This window comes from Triticum dicoccoides, chromosome 3B (genome assembly GCF_002162155.2).
Source record: "Triticum dicoccoides isolate Atlit2015 ecotype Zavitan chromosome 3B, WEW_v2.0, whole genome shotgun sequence".
Lineage (NCBI taxonomy): Eukaryota > Viridiplantae > Streptophyta > Magnoliopsida > Poales > Poaceae > Triticum > Triticum dicoccoides.
In genome coordinates, this window is record NC_041385.1 from 572,734,762 (window position 1) to 572,758,842 (window position 24,081).

Genomic DNA, 24,081 nt, shown 5'->3' on the forward strand with positions numbered 1-24,081 from the left:
GAGATGCTACTTGAAGATGCTACTTGGAGGACTTCAATCTACTCTCTTCTACATGCTGCAAGACGGAGGCTGCCAGAAGCGTAGTCTTCGATAGGACTAGCTATCCCCCTCTTATTCTGGCATTCTGCAGTTCAGTCCACTGATATGGCCTCCTTACACATATAACCATGCATATGTAGTGTAGTTCCTTACTTGCGAGTACTTTGGATGAGTACTCACGGTTGCTTTTCTCCCTCTTTTCCCCTTTCCCTTCTACCTGGTTGTCGCAACCAGATGCTGGAGTCCAGGAGCCAGACGCCACCGTCGACGACGACCCCCACTACACCGGAGGTGCCTACTACTACGTGCTGCCCGCTGATGACGACCAGGAGTGACCTAGGAGGATCCCAGGCAGGAGGCCTGCGCCTCTTTCGATCTGTATCCCAGTTTGTGCTAGCCTTCTTAAGGCACACTTGTTTAACTTATGTCTGTACTCAGATAATGTTGCTTCCGCTGACTCGTCTATGATCGAGCACTTGTATTCGAGCCCTCGAGGCCCCTGGCTTGTATTATGATGCTTGTATGACTTATTTTATTTGTAGAGTTGTGTTGTGATATCTTCCCGTGAGTCCCTGATCTTGATCGTACACATTTGCGTGCATGATTAGTGTACGATTGAATCGGGGGCGTCACATCCGGCTCCCCAACAGCCGGCCGCTCGACCAGCAGTCGGAGCCATCCAAGATGAGTTCCCCAACGAGCATGCCGCCTACGTCGTATTCACAAGCCAGCCCGAAGACCGGCGCAGCTGGTGCCGACAGCACCAAGAAGTCAATGCAGTTGCTTCCAACAACCCCGAATACATGCACTGGTCAGAGAGGCCTGTCAGATGGAGCCGGGACGACCACCCAGAGGTGATGCCATCCCCGGGCTCCTATGCATTGGTTTTGGAGGCAACCCTAGCAACGGACAGGCTTGCTGCCCGATTCTCCCGCATATTGATAGACGGCGGGAGCAGCATCAGTATCCTATACAAAGATACCATGGAGAAGTTGAACATCAAGGCCAAACACCTTATGCCAAGCCGGACCGGGTTCCATGGCATTGTACCCGACCTGTCTTGTTCACCCATCGGCAAGATCAAGATAGATGTTCTCTTCAGAGACAAGGATCATTTCCGCCGAGAAGCAATCTGGTTTGAAGTGGTGGACCTCGAGAGCCCTTAGCATGCGCTAGTTGGCCGGCCTGCTCTACCCAAGTTCATGGTTGTGCCCCACTATGCCTACCTCAAGATGAAGATGTCGAGTACCAAGGGCATCATCACCATAGCCGGCGACTACAAGAAGTCCTCCGAGTGCGCTGCAGCCAGCAGCCGGCTGGCCGAGTCCCTCGTAATCGCGATGTTGGACCGGGTCGTGGCCATGACCGGCAAGCAGCCTGCCTTGTCCCCCGACCCCAAAGAGTGTGATGCCCAAGGTTCCTTCCATCCGGCTAAGGAAACAAAGAAGATACCCCTGGACCCAGAGCACCCAGAAAGGTTTGCCGTTGTCGGGGCGAACCTGGACTGTAAATAGGAAGGCGAGCTCGTCGATTTCCTCCGTGAGAATCAGGACATCTTTGCATGGTCCCCCAAGCACATGCCGGGTGTTCCGAAGGATTTCGCCGAGCACAAGCTACACGTCAGATCAGACGCCAAGCCGGTCAAGCAGCCCCTCCGCCGACTGTCAGAAGAGAAGAGAAGGATCGTGGGAGAAGAGATAGCCCGGCTCTTGGCAGCCGGCTTCATCATGAGGTTTTCTTCCCGGAGTGGCTCGCCAACCCGGTCCTCGTGCTGAAGAAGAATAACAAATGGCGCATGTGTATAGATTACACAAGCCTCAACAAAGCCTGCCCCAAAGATCCCTTTGCCTTACCCAGGATTGATCAAGTAATATACTCCATAGCCGGATGCAAGCTGTTGAGTTTCTTGGATGCCTACTCAGGCTACCACCAGATAAAGCTGGACTCGGCCGACCGCCTGAAGACCGCCTTCATCATGCCATTCGGAGCTTTCTGTTACCTGATGATGACATTCGGCTTGAGAAATGCTGGTGCCACCTTTCAGCGTTGCATGCAGAAATGCCTCCTCAAGCAACTCGGCAGAAATGCCCACGTCTATGTAGACGATATCGTGGTGAAGACGGAGAGGCGCAACACTTTGTTGGAGGACCTCAAGGAGACATTTGAGAACCTGCGCCGGTTTCAGATCAAGCTCAACCCCGAAAAATGCGTGTTCGGAGTGCCAGCCGGCCAGCTCCTAGGCTTCCTGGTCTCTGAACACGGCATTGAATGCAACCCCGTGAAGATCAAGGCCATCGAGAGAATGGAGATTCCCACCAAGCTGCGTGACGTCCAGAAGTTTACCGGGTGCCTGGCCTCCCTGAACCGCTTCATCAGCCGGCTGGGAGAAAAGGCTCTCCCCCTCTACCGACTCATGAAGAAGAGCACTCATTTCGAGTGGAACGACCAAGCCTTTCACGAGCTAAAGAAGATACTTGCCATGCCGCCTGTCTTGGCGGCGCCGACTGAGAAAGAGCCCATGCTCCTTTATATCGCCGCCACCAGCCGGGTGGTTAGCGCCGTCATCATGGTCCAACGCCCAGAAGAGGGCCGAGCTCAGCCGGTCCAGAGGCTGGTCTACTACTTAAGCGAAGTACTATCCGCCTCGAAGAAGAACTACCCACACTACCAGAAGATGTGCTATGGCGTGTACTTCGCCGCCAAGAAGCTGAAGCCCTACTTTCAAGAGCACTCCATCACGGTCATATGCACCACCCCGCTCGCCGGGATCATAGGCAGCCAGGACGCATCTGGCTGGGTGGCAAAATGGGCCATTGAGCTGGCCCCCTACACGATCTTCTACCAGCCTCGCACCGCCATCAAGTCGCAAGCATTGGCCGACTTCCTCGTCGACTGGGCCGAGACCCAGTACCTGCCGCCGGCTCCTGACTCCACTCATTGGCGGATGCACTTTGATGGATCCAAGATGCGCACTGGCTTGGGAGCCGGCATCGTCCTCACCTCTCCCAAAGGCGACAAACTCAGATACACACTGCAGATCCACTTCGCCGCCTCCAACAACGTGGCCGAGTACGAGGCTCTCATACACGGACTCCAGCTAGTCAAAGAGCTCGGCATCCGCCGGATCCTGTGCTATGGCAACTCGGATTTGGTGGTCCAGCAGTCATCTGGCGACTGGGACGCCAAGGACGCAAACATGGCGAGCTATCGTTTCCTCGCCCAATAAATCAGCGGCTACTTTGAAGGATGTGAGTTCCTCCACGTGCCACGGGCCGACAACGAGCAAGCAGATGCCCTGGCATGGATAGGCTCAACCCGACAAGCTATACCAACCGGCGTCTCTCTCCAACGCCTCCTCAAGCCGTCTATCAAGCCGTCTCCAGAATCCGACTCCATCTTCGTGCCGCCTAACCTCGACGTAGCCGGATCCGGCTTGGGGAGCCAAGCAGGCGGCCCGGGGACTTCGATAGGTGGCCCGGGGACTGCCAAAGTCGCACCCGGCCCGGGGACTTCAGAACCCGGCCCGGGGACTACGGTAGTCGGCCCGGGGACTGGTTCAACACCCCAGGCAGCGGCTAGCTCCAGCTCTTCACCACCCAGCCCACCCGCCCTAGTTGTAGTAGCCGTGTTGACTATGGAAGAAGTCACAGCTCCATCATGGGCTCAGCCCATCCTCAACTTCCTGATAAACAGAGAACTGTCGGCTGACGAGATAGCGGCAAGACAAATCCAACATCGAGCTGGCGCATATACAATTGCCAACAGAGAGCTCGTCAAGCGCAGTGTTACTGGAGTCTTCCAGTGCCGCGTCGAGCCAGAGAAGGGCATAGCAATCCTCAAAGACATTCACCAAGGCGAATGCGGCCACCACGCAGCCTCAAGATCCCTCGTTGCCAAGGCTTTCCGCCATGGTTTCTTTTGGCCGACCGCCTTCGACGATGCCAAGGAGTTGGTCAAACACTGCAAAGGCTGCCAAGTATTCAGCTCCAAGCAACACCTGCCGGCTTCAGAACTCAAGACCATTCCCCTCACCTGGCCTTTTGCCGTCTGGGGATTGTACATGGTGGGCCCATTCAAGACGGCGCGCGGCGGCATGACACACCTACTTGTCGCCGTGGATAAATTCACCAAATGGATCGAAGCAAAGCCGATCAAGAAGCTGAATGGGCCGACTGCCGTGACATTCATCACAGACATCACAACTCGGTACGGCGTGCCGCATAGCATCATCACCGACAATGGCACGAATTTTGCCAAAGGAGCATTGGCATGTTTCTACGCGACGCAGGGCATCCGACTAGACCTAGCGTCCGTTGCCCACCCGCAGTCAAACAGCCAAGTTGAGCGGGCCAACGGCCTCATCCTCTCTGGCATCAAGCCCCGACTGGTCGTGCCACTGGAGCGTTTGACCGGCTGTTGGCTTGACGAGCTGCCGGCCGTCCTCTGGAGTTTGCGCACTACCCTGAACAAGTCAACCGGCTTCACTCCGTTCTTCCTTGTATACGGTGTCGAGGCTGTCATCCCAACTGACATCGAGTTCGACTCGCCTCGGGTTACCATGTACACGGAGGCGGAGGCCAAGGAAGCACGAGAAGACGGCGTCGACTTGCTGGAAGAAAGCCGGCTGTTAGCCCTCAACCAGTCCGCCATCTACCAGCAAGGCCCGCGCCACTACCATAGCCGGAAGGTCAAGCCAAGATCCTTCCAAGAGGGCGACCTTGTGCTCCGGCTGATCCAGTGAACAGCCGGCCAGCACAAGCTCTCGGCCCCTTGGGAAGGCCCCTTTGTCATCAGCAGAGCATTGGGAAATGACTCCTACTACCTGATCGATGCACAGAAGCCGAAGGCATGAAAGAGAGATGATTCCGGCAAGGAGTCGGAACGGCCATGGAACGCCAACCTCCTCCGAAGATTTTACAGTTAAAACACAATATGTATCATGTTACCTTTTGTATTAAGTACGAGACAATGGGCCCCCCGAGAAGCACTCGGGGACTGCCACCTTTTATCTATGAATGACGAGTATCATGCCTATGATTTTGTCATTTTACCTTTTTTCGTCCGGCACCGGGCTCGACTAGTCGGCCCGGGGACTGGCCGCCTTGAGTTACATTTAAGTTCCACCTACAGTCAGACAAGTAGTGTGACGGCACCCAAGCCCTATCTTGTCAAAAGCCGCAGCTCGAAGAACTGACTGTCCGGCTGGCAAGAGTCAAAGGCAGGAAAGGATGCCCACACGAAAAAAGGCTAAGGATTAACGAACTTATATAACAAAAGCCGGCTTCCTCCCATTGCCGACCGGCTACAAGAGTAGCCGGCCGGCCGGCTTCCATTCAACCCTGCCAAAATCCAACAAAGCTCAAGTACTTGCCTTCCCACAATAGCCAAGTTCCTCCCTAGCCGCAGACTGCAGAGCAGCTGTTAGGCTTGGAAGGCGGCAATCAAGGGAAGGCGGCAAAGGAAACGGCCTAAGGATAAAAAGCAAACTCGAATGAAAGCCAAGCATACGCATAATTATATTCACAAAAGCCTTTTGAGAGGCCGGCATTCAACATAGTCTGAATACACCCCCAGTGGGTGGAACTGCGCAAAGTTAATAAAGTTTGTTCAAAGAGCAAAAGCAGAAAAGCAAGAGCGACAGATCAGGCCAGCGGAGCAACATGCGAGTCGGGTAGGTCGGCGGAGGCGGCAGTGCGGGCCGGAGGAGTGGTCGGCTGGCGAGTCTCGGCCTGATCTTCACCCCTGGCAGGCGGCGCGCTCGCGCGTGCCTCATTGCTAGAGGCACGATCAGGCTGAAGCTGGCTGGTCGCTTCACTGTCTGGCACGACGTCTCCACCGCTTTCCTCCTCGTCGTCTTCGGCTTCGTCGCTGGAGGCAATCTCCTCTGCCGAATCCTCGCCTTCCGCCGGGTTGAGCCCGAACCATTCCTCCGGCTGGGCAACTCCGCTGTCGTTCACTTCAGGAGCGAAGACGCCGGTATCGGTGTACTCGGCGATAGCCAAGGCGCGCTGGACGATAGCCGGCCGCACCGCCACCAGCTCCTCGTCAGCCTCCTGCCTCCAAGTGCTCAGCTGGCACAGGTTCAGCCCAGGATACCAGGCCTGGACGAACTCCAGCGCCCGCCCGGCGCCGGACCGAGCAGCGGAGGCTTTCCAGGCCTCGAAGCGGCCAACCGGAACCTCCAGCCAGTCGGCAGTCCGACTGGGGGTGCAGGGGATCACCTTGCCAGGCCAGAGAGCGGCCAGCACTTGCGCACTGGCATGCTGAAGCCGGCGGAGCACGCGGTGAGCCGGCTGCAGCCGAGCCTGGACCGCTATGAGCTGCTCCTCGAGCGTCCGGCTGGCATCTGGCGCGATTGCGACCCCTGCCTGCCAGCGCGCCTCGCGGTGGGCCTCGGTGGCTTGGATGGCGGCAATAGAGTAGCCGGAGAAGTAATCTGCGTGAAGAACAAGAAAATGGCACGAAAATCAGAAGATGAACAAGATGGCAAGGAGCAAGCAAAGGAGTGAGAAGAGGAAGGCGGCCTACCGTTGATCAGATCCTCCACCTGCCCATAACCCTCACTCAGCGCTTGCCTTGCTTCAGCCCAGCCGTCCGCCTCGGTCTTGAACTCGGCCTTAAGGGCGGCCTCGCTGTCTTGCGCCTTCTTCAGAGCCGCCCTATGGCTCTCCTCCTGGTCGGCTAACCTCTTGGCCAGGCGGTCGCGTTCCTGGGCCAAGGTGTCGCAGTCGGCCTCCTTGACGCGAAGGGCAGTCTGGGCCCCGGCTAGCTGCTCCCTCAAGTCGGCGTTAGCTCCTGCAAGCATGGAGAGAAAGGAAAAAAGCAGTAAGGGAAAAGTCGTCAGGGAAGATCCGACCCGGCTGCTCAGCAGTCGGCCCGAATCTCGGAGACTACACCCAGTGGGTGCGCTGACGCGCCCCCACTTGAGATAGAAGAAACCAAGTTCTTACTCCGGCTATTCATCAGATCGACGGCCTTCTGGCTCAGCTCCTGGGCTTGGGAGTTGAAGGCGGCCGCACGAAGATTGTGGTACTCCTGGAAATCAGATGGAGTGCGCATAAGAACAAGATCGCTATCAAAGCCTGCTAAGAAGTTTCAAGCCGCCTGCTCAGCAGCCGACTCGAAACTCGGGGACTACACCCAGTGGGTGCGCTGACGCGCCCCCACGGAAGAAATCAAAAAAGAAATTGATCAAAGCCAGAAGACTTACCCGGACGACCGCGCGCGTAGTAAGGAACTCCTGGGTGAACCGGTGCAGCGAGGCGGCCTGGGTCTGAAGCCGGCGTCGGACCTCCTGCGCCGCCCCGTTCAGCTCCGTCGTCCCGCCACTTGGCGTCCACTCAGACGAGCTGGTACTGGCCGCCTCTAGTTCCTGCGCTGTCGAGCCGGCACCCGCGGCTCCCTGCGGCTCCGACGCGAGGGGCGCCTCCCCCGCGCGCCGGCGAGACGGCGACTGCGCCACGAGATCCCCCCCCCCCGCCGCCGACTCGCCCCCGGCCGGCTGCCCAAGTGCCGCAGCAGGTCGGCTGCCTTGGCCCGCTCCGGTTGGCGCCGGTTGTGGCGCCTCCCCCAGGATCGTCACGTCGCCCTCCATCCTCTCCATCACTGGCTGGTCGCGGCCGGGTTCCTCCAACGGAGGTACGGAGACATCAGGGGCTACGGTGCGAAGGGGAATGACAAGATACGGAGGCTGATTACGTAAAGCCTCCGCCTCCCTCTCCGCGGCCGCAGCCTCTGCCTGGGCCTTGGCCGCCGCGTCTGCCTGCGCCTCGGCCGACTTCTCTACCGCCTCTTGGGCGGCCCTCCGCTCCGCCGCTTCCCGCTCCTCCCGAGCCTCCCGCGTGTTCCGCTCCATTGCCTCCATGAGGTCGGCGCGGGGGTCTACTCGGTGGGAACTCGAAGACCCTCCAGTCGGCGCGACTATGGAGGCAGCGTCAACCCGCTCAAGGGAAAGCGGCGCCCTGTTCAACAAACCAAGAAGACGGCTCAGATGAGCCTCAACCAAAGAAGACAATAAAAAAGAAGGAATAAAGAGCACTCGACACTTACGCCGAGACCGCCCGCGGCTGCTTCACCACCTTGCGGAAACGAGCCGCCTTCGCCGCCTCATCCCGCTTAGTCACCGCTGCTGAGCCCTTGGGTTTTTTCGGCTGACTGCCAAAGAGACCCGGCCCGGCCCGACGCTTATGCGCGCCGCCCCGAGCTGCTGGCGCGGCAGAAGGTCCCGCACCGTGGCGATCGGCCACCGGCTCACGGCGTGGGACGGCCTCGGTCTCATCATCATCCAACCAGTCCCCGAAGTCGGCCGTGAGCTCGGGGCCGCCTGCCTCTCCGCCGGCTCTGCCTACAGCGTTATCCATGGCGGTCGCCCCCAGATCCGGGTCGTCAGGGTCGTCCGCGGCGCGGTCGGCCGCAAACTGGCGTTCCGGCCCTGAGGCCCCGGGCGCTGATTGAAGAAGAGGGTTCTGCCCAAAGACAAAGCCGGCTACTCAAGAGTCGGCTATCGAACCCGGCAACAAAAGAAGAAGAGAATGAAGAAAAACTCACCACAGGCGGCGGGTTGGCCCGAGAGTATGGCGCCTTGTGATACTGCCAATCCACGGTGAGTTTGCAATTGGAGATATAATTCACCAGGAAAGATACCTCGTCATGAGGCATCTCTCTGGTGCTTAGCCGGCACGGGTCGAAGCGGCCACTCATTTGGCAGATCATGTGTGGCCGGCTCTGGAGCGGGAGCACCCGGCGCTCCACGAAGGCGGCCACCAAGTCGGCCCCCACCAAGCCCTCCGATTGGACCATCACCCGGAGCCGGGCGATGGCGGCGTTCCCGGCCAAGGTGAGCGACCGGGCTCGGTGGGACCAAGACGCCGGCCTTGCAGGCGGCGGGCCGGCTACGTAAGCCGACAGGTTGAGGTAGTCACCTTGCACAGCGGCGTTCTTCACGTAGAAGTACGACTGCTGCCAAAGCTTTACCGACTGGATCAGCGGGATAGGCGGAAAGGGATTGTTGTCGGCCGTCCTCCGCATGGCGATGAAGGCGCCACAGGGGGCGGGCACACCCGTGGAGACGGTGCCCAGCTTGCACTGGAAGAACTCCCCGAAGAGCTCGAGGATGGGGAGAACACCGAGAAAACCCTCGCACAAGGTGACGAAGGCCGACAGCAGCATCACCGAGTTGGGGGTGAGGTGATGCGGCTGGAGATGGTAGAAGTCGAGGAAGGAGCGGAAGAACCCGCTCGCCGGCAGGCCGAGGCCGCGCAGGCAGTGTGAGCGGAAGATGATCCGCTCGCCCTCCTCCGGCGCCGGCGAAATCTCTGCCTCCGGCGCGAGGCGGGTCTTCACAAGATCCACGCTCGGCAACTGCCGCGTCCGGCGGAGCCAATCAATGTGATCTTCATGGACGTTGGAGCCGTCCCACGAGCTCGACAACGCCATGGGGACGAGCGAAAAAAGAGAGCCGTGGCGGCGAAGAGCACGGCCGCGCGACGAAGGAACCATGGCGCACCAAGGCAACTCGCGGCGGAACGGCGCGGTGGCGAGTGTGCTGCGGCGGCGGAGGAGTGAGGAAGAAAGTAGAGGAAGGAGGGGAGCGAGGACGAGCGTGCGAGCCCCTGCCGCTCCCCCTCCTCCCCCTACTTATAGGCTCGGGCGGCGGAGCCGAGGAGGCGAGGCGTGGGGGAACGTGGGATTAACTGCGCCCACTCCCCCCACGCCCGCAATTATGGCGCCCTAAAGGCGTACTGTAACCGTCGCAGGAAGACGTGCAGCCCATTTTGGGCCGCAGAGGATCCACGCGCGGGTCGAGGCGTAGGCTTGGTAGGCCCTGGCTTGCGGCGATGTCCCGTCGCGCGCGTGGGCTGGCAGGCTTTTCTGCCCACATGGCACGTGAGGCGATGCGCAGTCAACGCGCAAGCCGGCTCGCGTTTCCCCCTTTCAACTACGGAGCTCCCCGAAGACGGCGCACCCGTTCAAGGCCGGCTCCTAGCTGCCGGCTTCTCAGGATAGGAAGTTGATCGAGCTCCTCGTCCTCCCTTCAACCTCGGAGCCCAGTCAGCTTCGGGGACTACTGTCGGAGTAAATGACCACGGGTAGCCTAGCCGGCTCCCCATGGGGCTTCTAAAAAAATTACAAGCCAATCAAGCCAATCAAGCCATCCGGCATCCAAGACGCTGGGCCGCCTTCCCCCGGCCGGCTGTCATCCATGCCGGCTGTCAGGAGGCGGCCTGGCCCCAAGACCCATAGAAGAAAGCCACGAGAGGGCCGACTCCACGTAGCCGGCCACGAAAAGGCCGACTCTAAGGGGCCGGCCACCCCGCAGGCGGCCAAGGCCGCACCCTCAGAATCTGCACCCACATAATGGCGATGAGACGGGGCGTGGCTACAGTGAAGCCTGCCACCCCCACATCCCGAAGCTCGCGTGGCTACAGTGCGCCGTACGGGGCAGCCATCACCCGTCCGGCGCGGCACTGTTGCCATGTTGACTATGACATCACCCACGACAGGCTGTCTGTACTACCCGCAGGCGGCAGGTCCCCCCCAGTCAGAGAGATGCCCCAAGGCGGCTCGGCCTCCCCGAGTCGGCCTAAGGTATAGCCGGCTTCCCATAGCCGGCTGGTTCCCTCCCTCGAAGGAAGCGCCCCATTAAGGAGACAAGACGAGGTGAGGCTACAGTGATCGCCGCCAAGGCGGCGACACTGTAGCCACGCCTACCCCGACAAAGCCCTCGTCATCAGGATTGAGGCAACAGTAACCAGCCCCCGACAAAGCCCTCAATGGTGGGGCCAGCTTGTCGACCAGGGAGCCAGCAACCGGTGGGACCCACCAAGTCGGCGGGCCCCAACGGCCGGCGGAGAAGCCGGCGGGCGAGGACACTGACGACTAGGGCCCACACCTAGTCGGATTACCATTGTACCCCCGAGGGGTAGGCCTATATAAACCCCCTGGGGCACCCATGCAAAAGGGTTGGACTCTAATAGTTTTAGCCACCACGTAGAGGGAAGAGAAGAGCTAATCGTGCCCTTCTTCTTCCTCACACCGAACAGCTCTAGGAGCAGCTTGTAGTAACTTATTCATCTAGTGATCATGCGGAGACCCCGCAGAGCAGCAGTAGGGGTGTTATCTCCACGGAGAGCCCTGAAGCTGGGTAAGATTCGCCGGCGTGCTTGTCTTCGCCTCATCCCGTTTCCAGGCACCAGCGACGTCTTATTGGCTCCCACTATGATTAGCCACCCGTTGGCATATGTCGCACCTACCACCCGACACATACTTATTAGATACAATGATGTATGAACTACGAGGGATAGCTAGGCTTATCTAAGATGTGAAACAATTTAGGTAGTTCCTAGATAGCAAAGAAAGAGTGTGTCCAAGATTTAAGGGTGAACCAATATAATAGGAAAATATATCTAGGTCGTTAGTCCTAAGCTATTACAAGCAGCTCATAGAGTAGGTTTGTAAGGCTTGGATAACCGTCTCAAGGACAACCTCCGGAGCTGAACATGACAACATTTTTTCACATCACCCTTGGACCCTAGGATCGACCCTCTTGGCTACATGCTTGAACATTTTTGGGTGATAAAGAGACCAAGATATTTCTCAGAAAGCGCTTATCGCTCGGTCTGAAAAATATTCCGAACTCCTCTTTGGATGGACGCCCTGCTGTTCAGGCTAAAGGAAAAAACTCTTCAATTTGTTTGCACTCTGGCCTGAACCAATGCAGTACATTTCAAGCATCTCATTGATCCTAAAAGCACTCAGACCACCGGCCTTCGTAAAAGGCATACAACTACCTGCAAACAACATGTGTGATATCCATGGCGGCCCCACCCGAATCCCACAACCGATCCATCCTCGTGCATGTGCTTTTGATCAATGTTGCTCCCATTAAAATACTTTGTAGTTGACAACTATCGGGTATTGATGCTTTTTGTTACTTACTGCAGTCAAACTCCAATCACTCCATCATATTTGCTACTAATACAATATCTCGGGCAAATATTTGTTTTAAGACGTGGTTGATTTAACAACTCAATTGATAAAACTTATGAATATTCTTTGGCTCCCTTTATATCGAAACAATAATTGTAGGTATAATACTTCCCATCAAGACTATTACGATTTACTACACTTATGGATTATCAAGCATACTTTTACTTTGCATTTTCTTTTATGACTGAATCGCCTACAATAAGACAAGTGGCGTAGTATATAACATGCGGAGATGAGAAACTCGTGATAAAAGACTACAAAACATATGAGAAGTTGCAATGAACCTTATATGGGCATCGCTCGCAGCTTTGGAAGACTAGCTCTTTTTGTTTTGTTTTAGAGTTTAGAAATAGAAAAACTATAGCCTTTTGCCAGGAGACCTTGTTTTTCCTTTGCTTTGCCTCCCTAGATATCTTAGATCATCTACGGTATGGCAATATGCATCACTTGATGTACATGAAAGAAGTTTTTTGTGCCAAAAAAAATACGATATTTGTTGGAGCGGAGGACTATTCATATAGCAATTTGGAGTTGAAGACTTAAGACTTTGTAACACATCGTCCAAGGCCGGGTGTATCACGATTATCGAGGTTTAGCTGGAGTACGATCAAATTAAACCCACAAGTGAACATGGAATTGCAACTACAGTACTTTACAAAAATACCACTAGAACGAACTCCCGAATTGATTGATATAAAAAGAAAAAATAGATAAGCTTCTACTCCCGAACTGGGAGATATTTTTCATAGTGCTTCCCAGCTTGTTCATCTTTTGTTTGTTCTTCCTCTACAAAAGCGAAAATTCGAGCTAACAAACAAAAAGCAAGCCTAACCGAACGGAAAAAGTCAAGCACGGTGAGACGCACGGCCAGAAATCCGGTGGAGAGGCGCCCAAACCACGTTGGAAGTTGGGAAGAGTACTCGGTTTGGAACGAAGCGACGAAGTGCGACACGGCCGAAGCGGCCGTCCCCGTCGGGGTGCGCGTCGCACACGCACGCCCCCGTCCCGTCCGTCCCCTTCCCTCTCCAGCCTCCACCCTCCCGAATGCTCCACCACCAAACCACCACCTCCACCGACGGCAGGCAGCCCCGCAACAACGGCAACCCCCACGAGCCCCGGAAAAAGACCGTATTACCCCTCCCATTCCAGGCAGGCCAAGCCACGCGCCTCCTGACTGTTGACCGGAACCCATGGGCAGTTCGGTCCATCGTTAATCCCATCAAAACCTCCCAAACCCAACCGGCTAGTCGCACCCGCCCCGCCCCCCTCTTCCTCCTCCCCTTCTCCCCCTCCCTTCCGCCCGAAGTCTCCACGCTCCCGTCCATTTAAAACCTTCGCTTCGTCGCGACTCCACCTGGCCATCTCCCCCTCGCCCAATCCCCGCCCGCGTCAAACCCTAGGGGCCCTCTCAGATCCAATGGGGGCGGCGCCGTCGACGCCGAGGCTGGGCGAGGCGGGCGCCGCGTCGCCGGGGGCGGCGGAGCAGATGTTCGCCGCGCTCGTCGGCGACAGGGCCTACCCGATCTCCTCCGAATTCTGGAGGCAGCTGCTTGAGCTGCCCCTCACCCAGCAGTGGCCGCGGGACCGCGTGCTGCAGGCCTGCCACGCCTTCGGTAAGGACCCACGGCTCGAGATCCACGCCGCGCCTCCCACCCTGCGCTTGCTCTGATCGCCTTCGTTTCCCCCGCTCTTGCTGTTGCTTCGGGTGGCGATTACTTTCTGTTTTGCGGGGTTTGATCCGCGGGGGCAATGCGGATCATGTGATTTATGCGTGCGCGGCTGTGGGTCGCACCGTTTACGTGCTGTTTTGAGGCCAGATGGCGGGGTTAACGTGGCATTTCCGGCGTTTTGCCGCGTTTATCGTGTCTTTAGGGGCGTTGATTTCTGTCGACTGCGACCTGCATTGGTGCTTACAATGGGAATTTAGGTGGTGAGCTTCGTAGAATGGAAGGAAACAAGGCATGTATTTGCCCGATCAATATTGACTGAGTTTACTGTGTGATCAAGGTTGACTAGGCTTAGTACATTGCAATATACGGAACTTCTGTAATTTAATTTATCATGAGAGTTCCTGCGCGCATGGGTCTGCCTTAATTGAGTGCCTGACTACTTGTTGAACAAGAGGAAAACCCACATTTATCTTTTCAGTAAGAAAGGCGAATTATGGATTCTTGTCCTGAATTTCTTCGTGGTGGGTGACAATGCAAATGGATGATTTGGCTAATTGTAGTTAGGGTGAAGGATTTAAGTGCTTGTTATAGTGTATTGAGCATTGCAATGATCTTTTGGTTCCGGAGTTTAACTCCCAGGTGAGAAGCATCAATGTGTAAATTAGGGGCTTGAGACCTGCATTTGGGCTTTATGTTGCCACCAGTGAGGGACCTCATTGGTCGATTGGTCTGTGTGATGGGATCGATGATTTTTTTAACTTAGTCTGGTTTGTAGTAAACAAGATAGAATATTAATAGGTAGTTAAAGAGCAATGCTACACCTACGAAGAGCCTACAGGACTTCTAAGAAAAAAAGTCGACGTGGTGTGATTTATTGGATGTCATGGCCCCAAAGCGCTGGAATTCAGAGGGGGGGGGGGGGTGGATTAGTACGAGATTATGAAGGAATCACTTATGTAGGTGGGCCTTCGTAAACACCTGCCCATAGGTGTACCATTTTTGGTAGTTAAATGTGTATATTATGACTCAAATTTTTGCCCCACTGCTGTTTGTTGTGTTCAGAGTGTTAAAATGGAAGGTAGGCATGTCCTATGGATGCTTGAGAGTTGTATGCTTAACTACCTGTTAGTATGGTATGCCTACCTTACACTTTAACACTTCTATGTGCATTGATATGGATAGAAGTGCAACATGTTAGATATTTTCTAGGGAGGTGAAAGGGGAAGGTGTGTCATACCACGATCACCAACCCAATCTTTTTAAGTAGTAAATACTTACCATGATTCATCTTTTCAGTGCAGTTTACATTCCTGCAAATAGTGTTTCATGTTACTGGAGCCACTTGCATGATATAAATATTCTGAGATTTTTAGGGTGTGAACTTCGCTGCCCCCGTAGCACAGTGCGGTGTGTTGGGCACGTGCGATCAGGCCCCACACGGCTCAGTGCGCTGCTGTGATGTGAATGACGCAAAGTGATGTGGGCATATCACGTGGTATCGTGCGCATCGCACCAAGTGCCATCGCGCTGTAGTTCATCTCTAAATAATTTACTTGATTATACCAGTTGTTAGAGCATCTCTAGCAGATCCCTTAAAAGCTCGCTGCCCCGTTAAATTCCGGCGGATATACATGACGCGTGAAAAAACCAGCCCGTTCTGATACTGAAAACGGCCCGGCCTGTAATTTTTTTACGGGCGGCCCGTAAACCGCATGCGTTTCCGCTATATATATACCGGAGCGGCCGTGATTTAGGGTTCACATCCGGTATTTCCCTTTTCCCCCTTCGCCGTAAATCATTAGGTCTAGCAAGAAATCCTCCTTCCTCCAGCCGCAGTTTGCCACGCGCGCAGGCCCAAAGCTTGCCCTGATGTCGAGCGCTGGTCGTGGGAGGGGTGGCCGAGGGGGCCGCAGCGGCTCGCCGCCGCGCAAGCGCCGCCATGACGACGAGTCGGGGAGCTCCTCCCTTCGCCCGCCAGTGGAGGAGTGGCGCAAAGTGCAGGCGCGGTAGCGTGGCGCGCTCTCCCGCAGCGGTGGCCGGCAAGCGTGGCGCAACTTCGACCGCCTCGACAAGATTTTCTGGCCCGCGCTCAAGCGCCTCCGGGAGGCCCAGCGCGCGTTCTTCGAGGTGAAGGAGGCGGCCGCCGCCGGAGAAGAAGGTGTCGCAGCGCGGGTGGAGGCGGCGAAGGAGGAGTACGACTTGGCGTTCGTCCTCTCCGACTCCTTGATGGAGTACCACCTCCATGTCAAGAAGGGTCATGTTGATGAGTAGATTTAGGTTTTTATTATGTTTAAGCTAGTATGAACTCTGTTTGTCGTATGAACTCTGTTGAATTTTGGCGATGTATGTGGCGCGAACTAGTAGTTTAAATTATGCGGTATGTGTTTACCGGATCTGTTATTTCGTGCCGTCCATGGTACCGCAAATTCGGTTTACAGTATCCTGTAAACGAAATTTGCGGTACCACGATCTGCGGGATCTGCTAGAGATGCTCTTAAGTGTTAACCTTATGGTTCCAATGCTTTGATAGAATGTGTATGGTTAGTTTCTGTAATTAAATCATAATTGTCTTTGGCTCATTGGTTTGACAATCTGGGTTATGTGTATGTGCAGCGCAGAACAACTATAATACAAAGCATCTTGCAAAGATCTTGATCCATTTGGTTTGGTGTTTGCAAGAGTGCACATCGGCTTCTTCTGTCTCTTCTAGCGTCTATAGAAAGGCTATCAATGCTGCCTATATATCATCCATATTTCTCAAGTTCATTATTGAGAATGCCAAGGCGGATAATTGGCAAGAGCTATGCCTTGACATCGACAAGGATGAAAAGGGGCTGGAAAATTTTCCTTCTGGTAAATGATCATTAAAATTTCAAATGCACTATGAATGTTTTCTGTATGGCTGATATAGTAAACTCTAATGGTATTTTATATTTCCCTGCTCCTCCTAGACCAAAGTGTGGAGTATTTTCTGATGAAGGGGGTGCTGAACTACATTGGTAGTGTAGATGTAAGGTATCTTGATGGATGGTGTATGCCTATCTAGTTTTTCCTTTTAAAAATGCTTGTTTGTCATTTGAATTTCACTGTTTTAATATCTCTATATGCAGTCCGGAGTCATGCTACCTACATCACGAGCTTCTGAACTTGATGCTAGTCCTTATGTCGACTCAGTTATGTTCTGGACCATCTCCAGAACCAAAAGATGTGCATCCTTTCATTGATGCGGCTATGCTTCAGGTAAAAATGGAATCTGCATATGATGATTTATTTATAGATATTATTGAGCTAAATTTGGGATGTGTTCCTTTGCCACATCTGTCTTCTGCAGGACAGTTCCATAGTAGCTTCGGTTGTTCAAAAGTTGCTACTTAATTTTGTAAGACGGCCACAAATTCCTTCAAATGGTTCACACCCTGTTTTCTCTGATGATGGTGGGCCTGGGGTTCTGCAACGAGTTGGCTCAGCAGCTGGTAATGCGGGTTATCTTCTCCACAGAAAGTGCTTATAATTTATGTATCATCACGGTTGACGTCATGTCAATGCAACTCATTCACATGATGCCAATACTCTGAACATTTTCATCTTATGGTTAATTTTTTCTTTAGAATGTATTAACTTTTTTTTGGTAGTTCTCATATCTTTTATGTTACAATAGATGATGCTATGCCATTTTACACCTTTATTGTGACTACTGTATTATTTGCCAAAATTGAGGGCCTGGTTGTTTGATACTTTGGTTTACTATAACCATGCCACACTTTGCCACACCACAAGTTGTTAAGTTTTGACTGAATGTGAGATGGTAAGGCAGAACTATTGCACCAATCAAAATACCCACATAAGCAATTGTTGCATGCCTACAATTAGGTGTTGCAGGCTTATGCTGCGAACAGAACAACCCCTTAATCACATGTTTGGTTCAGAGTCACACTTGGTTCACGACAACATTCCTTTCCTGCAACATGGATCTGGAAAGTTTCCCTTAGCCTGGCAATGTGTGCCACCAATTTTGATCGTCCTAAGTCTAGCAGAGTGTGGCACAGTGGCACCCATCTTGATCGCATAACCTTAGTCATGTTTGGCACAAAAAAGTGTGGCAAATGCTGGTAACCTTAGTATACTAACCAAACAGACCCAACTATCTTACTCAGGAAGTTATTATGTACACTACTACGAAAATGTTTCTGTTATCGAAAATCTTTGAATTTACTCATCTATCTGGTTTTGCAGCAAATTTTGTACTACTGCCATATTATACTTTCAACTATTTTGTAAGTGCAAGTGCTGAAGGTGCGACAAGTCAATTGGCAGACAACAGTTTACTTGTTCTGCTTATTCTGATCCACTACCGAAAATGCATTTCAATGAATGAGTCCATTCCAACCAATGGTGTCTACATGAGTGATTCAAATACCAATGTCAAGGATGCACCAGCTTTTCATGAGAACCCTTACTGCAAGGCGCTAAACAATGCTAAGGACATTCAATGTAAGATGCACCTGCAATATAGAGAATTTGTGGCGCTCATATAGTCATATGTATCACTAACAGTTGCAGAAATGAATTATGCTGCAGTTGATCATGCCGATGTTGAGGGAAACGCTCAAAATGGACCCGTTGTCAGGCTGTCTTTTGCATCGCTGTTTGATGCTCTTGGCACGTAAGTAGTGCATCATCATGCTAATTCAGTGATATGCTCGTACTTTATTTATTAGATTTGTGGAATTTAACCAAATATTTCTGGGGCAGAAAACATGAGATTATTTCCTGTTTCTTCACAAATGAAAATGTAGCAATTATTCCGGTCTAATATCAGATTTGATGGATAAAAAGAACACTGTACTTGGCGATAATTTTGGTCATGTTTAGATTATGAATAACACTGAACAGTTAACGCCGCATTCCAAAATGGAGTCATGTATCAGGGTTTGATGGTAGTAATGAGACTGCTGTGAGTAATTTCAAAACTAACGTTTTAAAATTAGATATCTTGACATCCTCTGTGGGCCCATTATCTAGGACCCATCATTATTTATTCAAAGATCATGTATGTTCATCTTGTTTCAGGATGTAAATTATTATGTTCCAAAAGACCTTAGTGGTGTGTAATTCATTTGTTTCCACTATCCATACAGATGCTTAAAAGATGAGAGCTCAGTTCTGTTGCTCTATTCTCTGGTCCATGGGAACTGCGATTTTCAGGAGTATGTTTTGGTTCGAACAGACTTGGATACTTTGGTATGTTTTCTTGCAATTATGTTTCCAACCCTTCTTGTTGGAGCATGTGGGTATTTAATAGTCGGACAGATTATGCTTTGAATTAATAGAACAGTTGCATTTAAACTATTTTCCCTTTTAATGAGAAAATATATCAGTGGTTAATATGTTTTTCATTAGTAAGAGCTGCACCATGACTTCTTTTCATTCCCATCCTTCCATGAATTGGCATAGTAAATCTGTGACTCTGTGGCAGTCAGCATGAAACATTAGAAAGCAAATTCCAAATAGGGAAATACATATAAAACCAAGGAGTAACCCAACACATACTTTACATGTAAGGTTAGCCTGTGATTACATATATTAACAAATATCATTTGTTGACTGCCTGAGTTGTTTTTCCCCAATATCTTGAGTTATTATAATTTGGATTTTGCCGACAGCTTATGCCTATTTTGGAAATGCTCTACAATGCATCAAGGAAGACTTCCAATCAGATCTACATGCTGTTGATAATTCTCCTGATACTCAGTCAAGATTCAACCTTCAATGCTAGTGTGCACAAATTGGTAAGAAAATTAACTAGGTTTAGTTTATTTATTAATGAATTCTTTCATGATTTAGTGTTCACTTTTAGGTGCTTCCTAGCGTTCCTTGGTACCAGGAGCGTCTCATGCATCAAACTTCTCTGGGATCGTTGATGGTTGTAGTACTAATCCGAACCATCAAGTACAACCTCTCCAAGCTGCGAGTATGTACAAGATTTTGTTTTTGTTGTTCATGGAGACTTCCGTTCATACCTTAGTAGAAGCTTCCTTTTGCATGTCAAACTATTTCTGGTTCATAACAGTCTAATGACAAGCTTATGTATACTTGCAGGATGTCTACCTTCACACGAACTGTCTTGCAATTCTAGCAAACATGGGTCCTCATGCGCATAGGCTGAGTGCATATGCATCTCAAAGGCTGGTTAGCCTCTTTGACATGCTTTCTCGCAAGTATGGTAGCTCAATCTCTCTCTGTTTCATTATCACATTTTACACTTAATTAAAGTTAATTCAAGTTAACCTGCCCATTTGCTTATCTACCATTATTCAGGTATGCGAAATTAGCCGAGTTAAAAAATGACAAGGCTCTCAAAGTTATGTCTGATCAAATGGAAGCAGACATCATTTCAGATGATATGGTACTCTACTGTTATCTTGCTTCATAACAGCACCATTATTATTTTTTCTTCCCTTCATATCTGTAAAAGTGGTGTACTTTTGCAGTCAACGGAGCTTCACATATACACTGACTTCTTAAGAATCGTTCTGGAAATCATCAATGCAATCCTTACATATGCATTACCCAGAAATCCTGAGGTATGTTAGTTACTACTCCCTCCGTTCCTAAATATTTGTCTTTCTAGGCATTTCAAATGAACACAACATACGGATGTATGTAGACTTATTTTAGAGTGTAGATTCACTCATTTCGCTTTGTATGTAGTCACTTGTTAAAATCTCTAGAAAGACAAATATTTAGGAACGGAGGGAGTAGTGCAGTATACCTGATAGGCAGAACCAAACCACTTCTAACATGTTCATCAACAGGTTGTGTATGCTATATTGCACCGACAAGAGGTTTTTCAGCCCTTCAAGAACCATCCTCGTTTCAATGAATTGCTTGAGAATATATACACAGTATGTCATTTTTTTGTCTTTCCTGAACTCAACAAAGTACAACACATCATCGTCTTCTTCCTCCAGATTCTGATCATATTCCGTCTTATAAATTTGTCTGTCAGGTGTTAGATTTCTTCAACAGTAGAATGGACATGCAACAGTTAGACGGGGAATGGTCTGTTGACAAGGTTCTTGAGCTCATTAATAAAAATTGCCGTTCATGGCGTGGAGAAGGAATGAAGGTGAGACTTGTATTGTGACATTGCTGCAGTTTACTCTAATCATAGAGTAGGGGTTCATGTGGGCCATGTGGCCCATATTTAATATTTCTTATTGTTTGGTGTTAAATTTCATCCCATCCGTATAGAAGTTATTCTGGTATTTAGAGTGGCATAACAACATACAATTCTGTATTTTCCAGATGTTTACGCAGTTACGGTTTACATATGAGCAAGAAAGTCATCCTGAGGAATTCTTCATTCCATATGCATGGAGACTTATACTATCACGAGGGTAAATATTTTTTATTTGTGTATGCTGATTCCCACATAATATGCAATTATTATGAACATGCCAGTGATAATAATGTCGAAGGCATGCAGCTACTGATGCTACAGAAATGCCTTGAAACTGTTATTTTGACTTATGGCACGTTAGGCTTATGGCACATTTTATCAGGATAGCGGAATGAAATTGGCCCACATTGACTCGAAAGGAAACTAGAATTTTCTCCATCTCTGATGCCAACGAGAGACATTTTCTAATACCATGTGTCAGTCGTGTTTACCTAGACAATTTGTTTTGTATAACTTGCTATTCTGTCCTGCATTTGCCAGATTCTCTTTCAATCCTGGTGCCATAAATTTGTTCCCAGTGGAGATTCATGTTGATGTAAGTTGCTCTCTTTTGCTTGAAAATCAATCAGGTTTTATGCTTGGGTTAAGTTTTCAAATTTCAGCGTTAAATATTACCCCCTCCGTCCCATAATGTAAGAACGTCTTACATTATGGGATGGAGTAGAAATTACTTGATCCCAAGGATGTTGAAAATCCTTTTTAATGTTTCCAAGAAGAATTTATCCTTGGGAATTCTCAATACAGCCACTAATTTGTTTAGTGTTTTTGTAATAACATTTTTTCTGTCTGCCAAAATGGATCACTCCAGGATTCACCATCCAGCGAACAAAAGGTTTAGGGATGATCTGGAGCCTTTGGGTTCTGACAACACACAGAAATGTTGGACTTGCATCCCGACAAAGAGACTGTTGTATATAGGCGGCATATACCAGATAATCAAAGTGTATTTTCATTCATTGTGTTAATATTTCTGTTGTCCCATAGTGTAATACCAGAGGTGGGGGGTGTGAGGAATTGCAGGGGATTGTATCTGGTTCTTGAAAGTAGGTAGTGCGTAGGGCACCATGCACAATTCGTTTACAAGTTACATCGTTGTATTTGTAGAGCAAGTACAACTTAAGCGCGTTTACATGGCAATTTTGCCTATATGGAGGAGAGATACATGAAAAATTGAAGGGAGTGGTCTCGTGCAAGAGCCTAGCTATATGTGCGCTCGTACGCAGATTAAATATAAAGAAAGTGATTGAGAGAAGATGGAAAAAAGTACTGCTCTTATGGCCAATCTTATTGTATGAATGACTAAGTGTAAGACATGGTAACATCATATAGTAACCATTAACCATGCTCTTACCATTCAAGCTGAAAGAGGTCTCTGATATGCATGCAAGTTAACACAGGTTGTATAAAAGATTCCTAGTTATATGCAGAACAGTATGTATCTGCAAGACACTTCATTCCCGATCAGTTTGGTCTGCATTTTGCCGAATCTCTACTTGAAAGTTGGCTGAAATTCAGGCAACGGCTCCCGCGTAGAGAATATCTCTACCCTGCGGCCAACGGTTCCATCTGTCAACCCTTACCAGTAATTGATTGAAGGCTCCTGCTCGCAGCCGCCGCCTCCTAACCCTAAACCGCCGCCGCCGCCACAACTACTGCCGCTGCCTCGGTCCCCCTCCTCTTTCCCGTCCGGCGGCCTCGTCGGTGGCAAGAGGAGTGGGGACCCGTCCGTCTTGTTTTATTTTTCTTAGGTTTTTGTTTCTCCGGTGGCATCGACGAGGTGGTGGCGATGATGGCGTGTTGGAATAAAGTCTCTCCGGTCTCTCCCTACCTTGACGACGTCCGATCCGGCGCCGGCGAAGGGCCTGTGAGAGTTTGTGTTCCCAGATCGGTTGGTTCCCTTCAGATCTTGGCAGTTGGTGTGTCTTTCAAGGAGTACTTTTGGCTGGCGTTTGGTGTGGCGACCACGACATCTTCTTCTGTGTTGTTCTGTGGCTTAACCCGGTTTCTCCAACCCTCTGATCTGGTGGTGGTGGATTGCAAGCTTGTTCTGCTTGGGGTGATGCTCCAGCCGATGCTGCTTCAACGACTTTTAGATCTCGTCTCAAGGGGCGAGTGGCTATTGCGGTCTTCAAAGCCTTGTGTGGCGAGGGCATTTGCAGGTTTTGCTTTTCTTTGCTGTTGGTTCAGTGCAATTTTCAATCACCGGCGGGCAGCGTACAATCAGAGGAAGAAGAAGACTAGTATGCTTTTTATTGTAATTTTATTTTTTACTGGTCGTTCTACGTCCAGTTGTCTATCCTTTGTACTGGCCTTTGTTTTCCTCGATGATAATCAGATTTAAGATGCCCTTTGGTTGTCTTTATTCAAAAAATAAACCTTACCAGTAATTATCGGCCCGGCCCAACGGGAACCAACCAAATCTTGTCCCCGCATTGGCGGCTGGAGAAGCTTTGGCACTCGCGGAAGACCTGAATTTCTCTGCTATCCAAGTGGCCTTAGACTGCTGGGTGGTGGTAGATGACATTAAGAGGAAGAGTGGAGGAATATGGAGCAATCGTGCAAGAGATTAGAGAGTATGCTAAGAATTTTGTTTTGATGTAATTTTGTTCATGAGTTTAGGAGCTCGAATTTCGAAGCTCACAAACTAGCGAGACATGCACTACAACGGGGTCCTGGTCGTCATGTTTGGTTAGGCCACCCCAGGGACCTTCATTTAAGAGGAAGCTTTGGCACTCGCTGAAGACCTGAATTTCTCTGCTATCCAGGTGGCCTTAGACTGCTCGGTGGTGGTAGATGACATTAAGAGGAAGAGTGGAGGAATATGGAGCAATCGTGCAAGAGATTAGAGAGTATGCTAAGAATTTTGTTTTGATGTAGTTTTGTTCATGAGTTTAGGAGCTCGAATTTCGAAGCTCACAATCTAGCGAGACATGCACTACAACGGGGTCCTGGTCGTCATGTTTGGTTAGGCCACCCCGGGGACCTTCATTTCGTCCCTGTAAATATGGTGACGTCTTAATAAAGTTTCGCTGATTGTCTAAAAGGATATATATTCCCCCCACTCTTCTTCTCACCTGCTCACCTTCCCTCCACAAAGAAAAAGAAAAACCTTCTCAACCATTCCATAGATTTGCAAACCCT

The 24,081-nt window shown here is 50.9% G+C and overlaps 1 protein-coding gene across 1 annotated transcript; it reads left to right on the forward strand.

The window, feature by feature from the left end:
- The first annotated feature begins 13,271 nt into the window (after positions 1–13,271).
- On the forward strand, positions 13,272–22,288 carry LOC119277158 (dymeclin-like). The gene is made up of 18 exons (XM_037558392.1): positions 13,272–13,640; positions 16,311–16,550; positions 16,649–16,712; positions 16,808–16,937; positions 17,029–17,170; positions 17,931–18,188; positions 18,276–18,360; positions 18,836–18,938; positions 19,361–19,486; positions 19,555–19,668; positions 19,797–19,915; positions 20,016–20,103; positions 20,189–20,281; positions 20,513–20,602; positions 20,707–20,826; positions 21,006–21,097; positions 21,421–21,475; positions 21,749–22,288. The coding sequence occupies exons 1-18, from the start codon at positions 13,445–13,447 to the stop codon at positions 21,776–21,778; spliced, it is 2,145 nt and encodes a 714-aa protein (XP_037414289.1). The 5' UTR covers positions 13,272–13,444; the 3' UTR covers positions 21,779–22,288.
- The last annotated feature ends 1,793 nt before the right edge of the window (positions 22,289–24,081 follow it).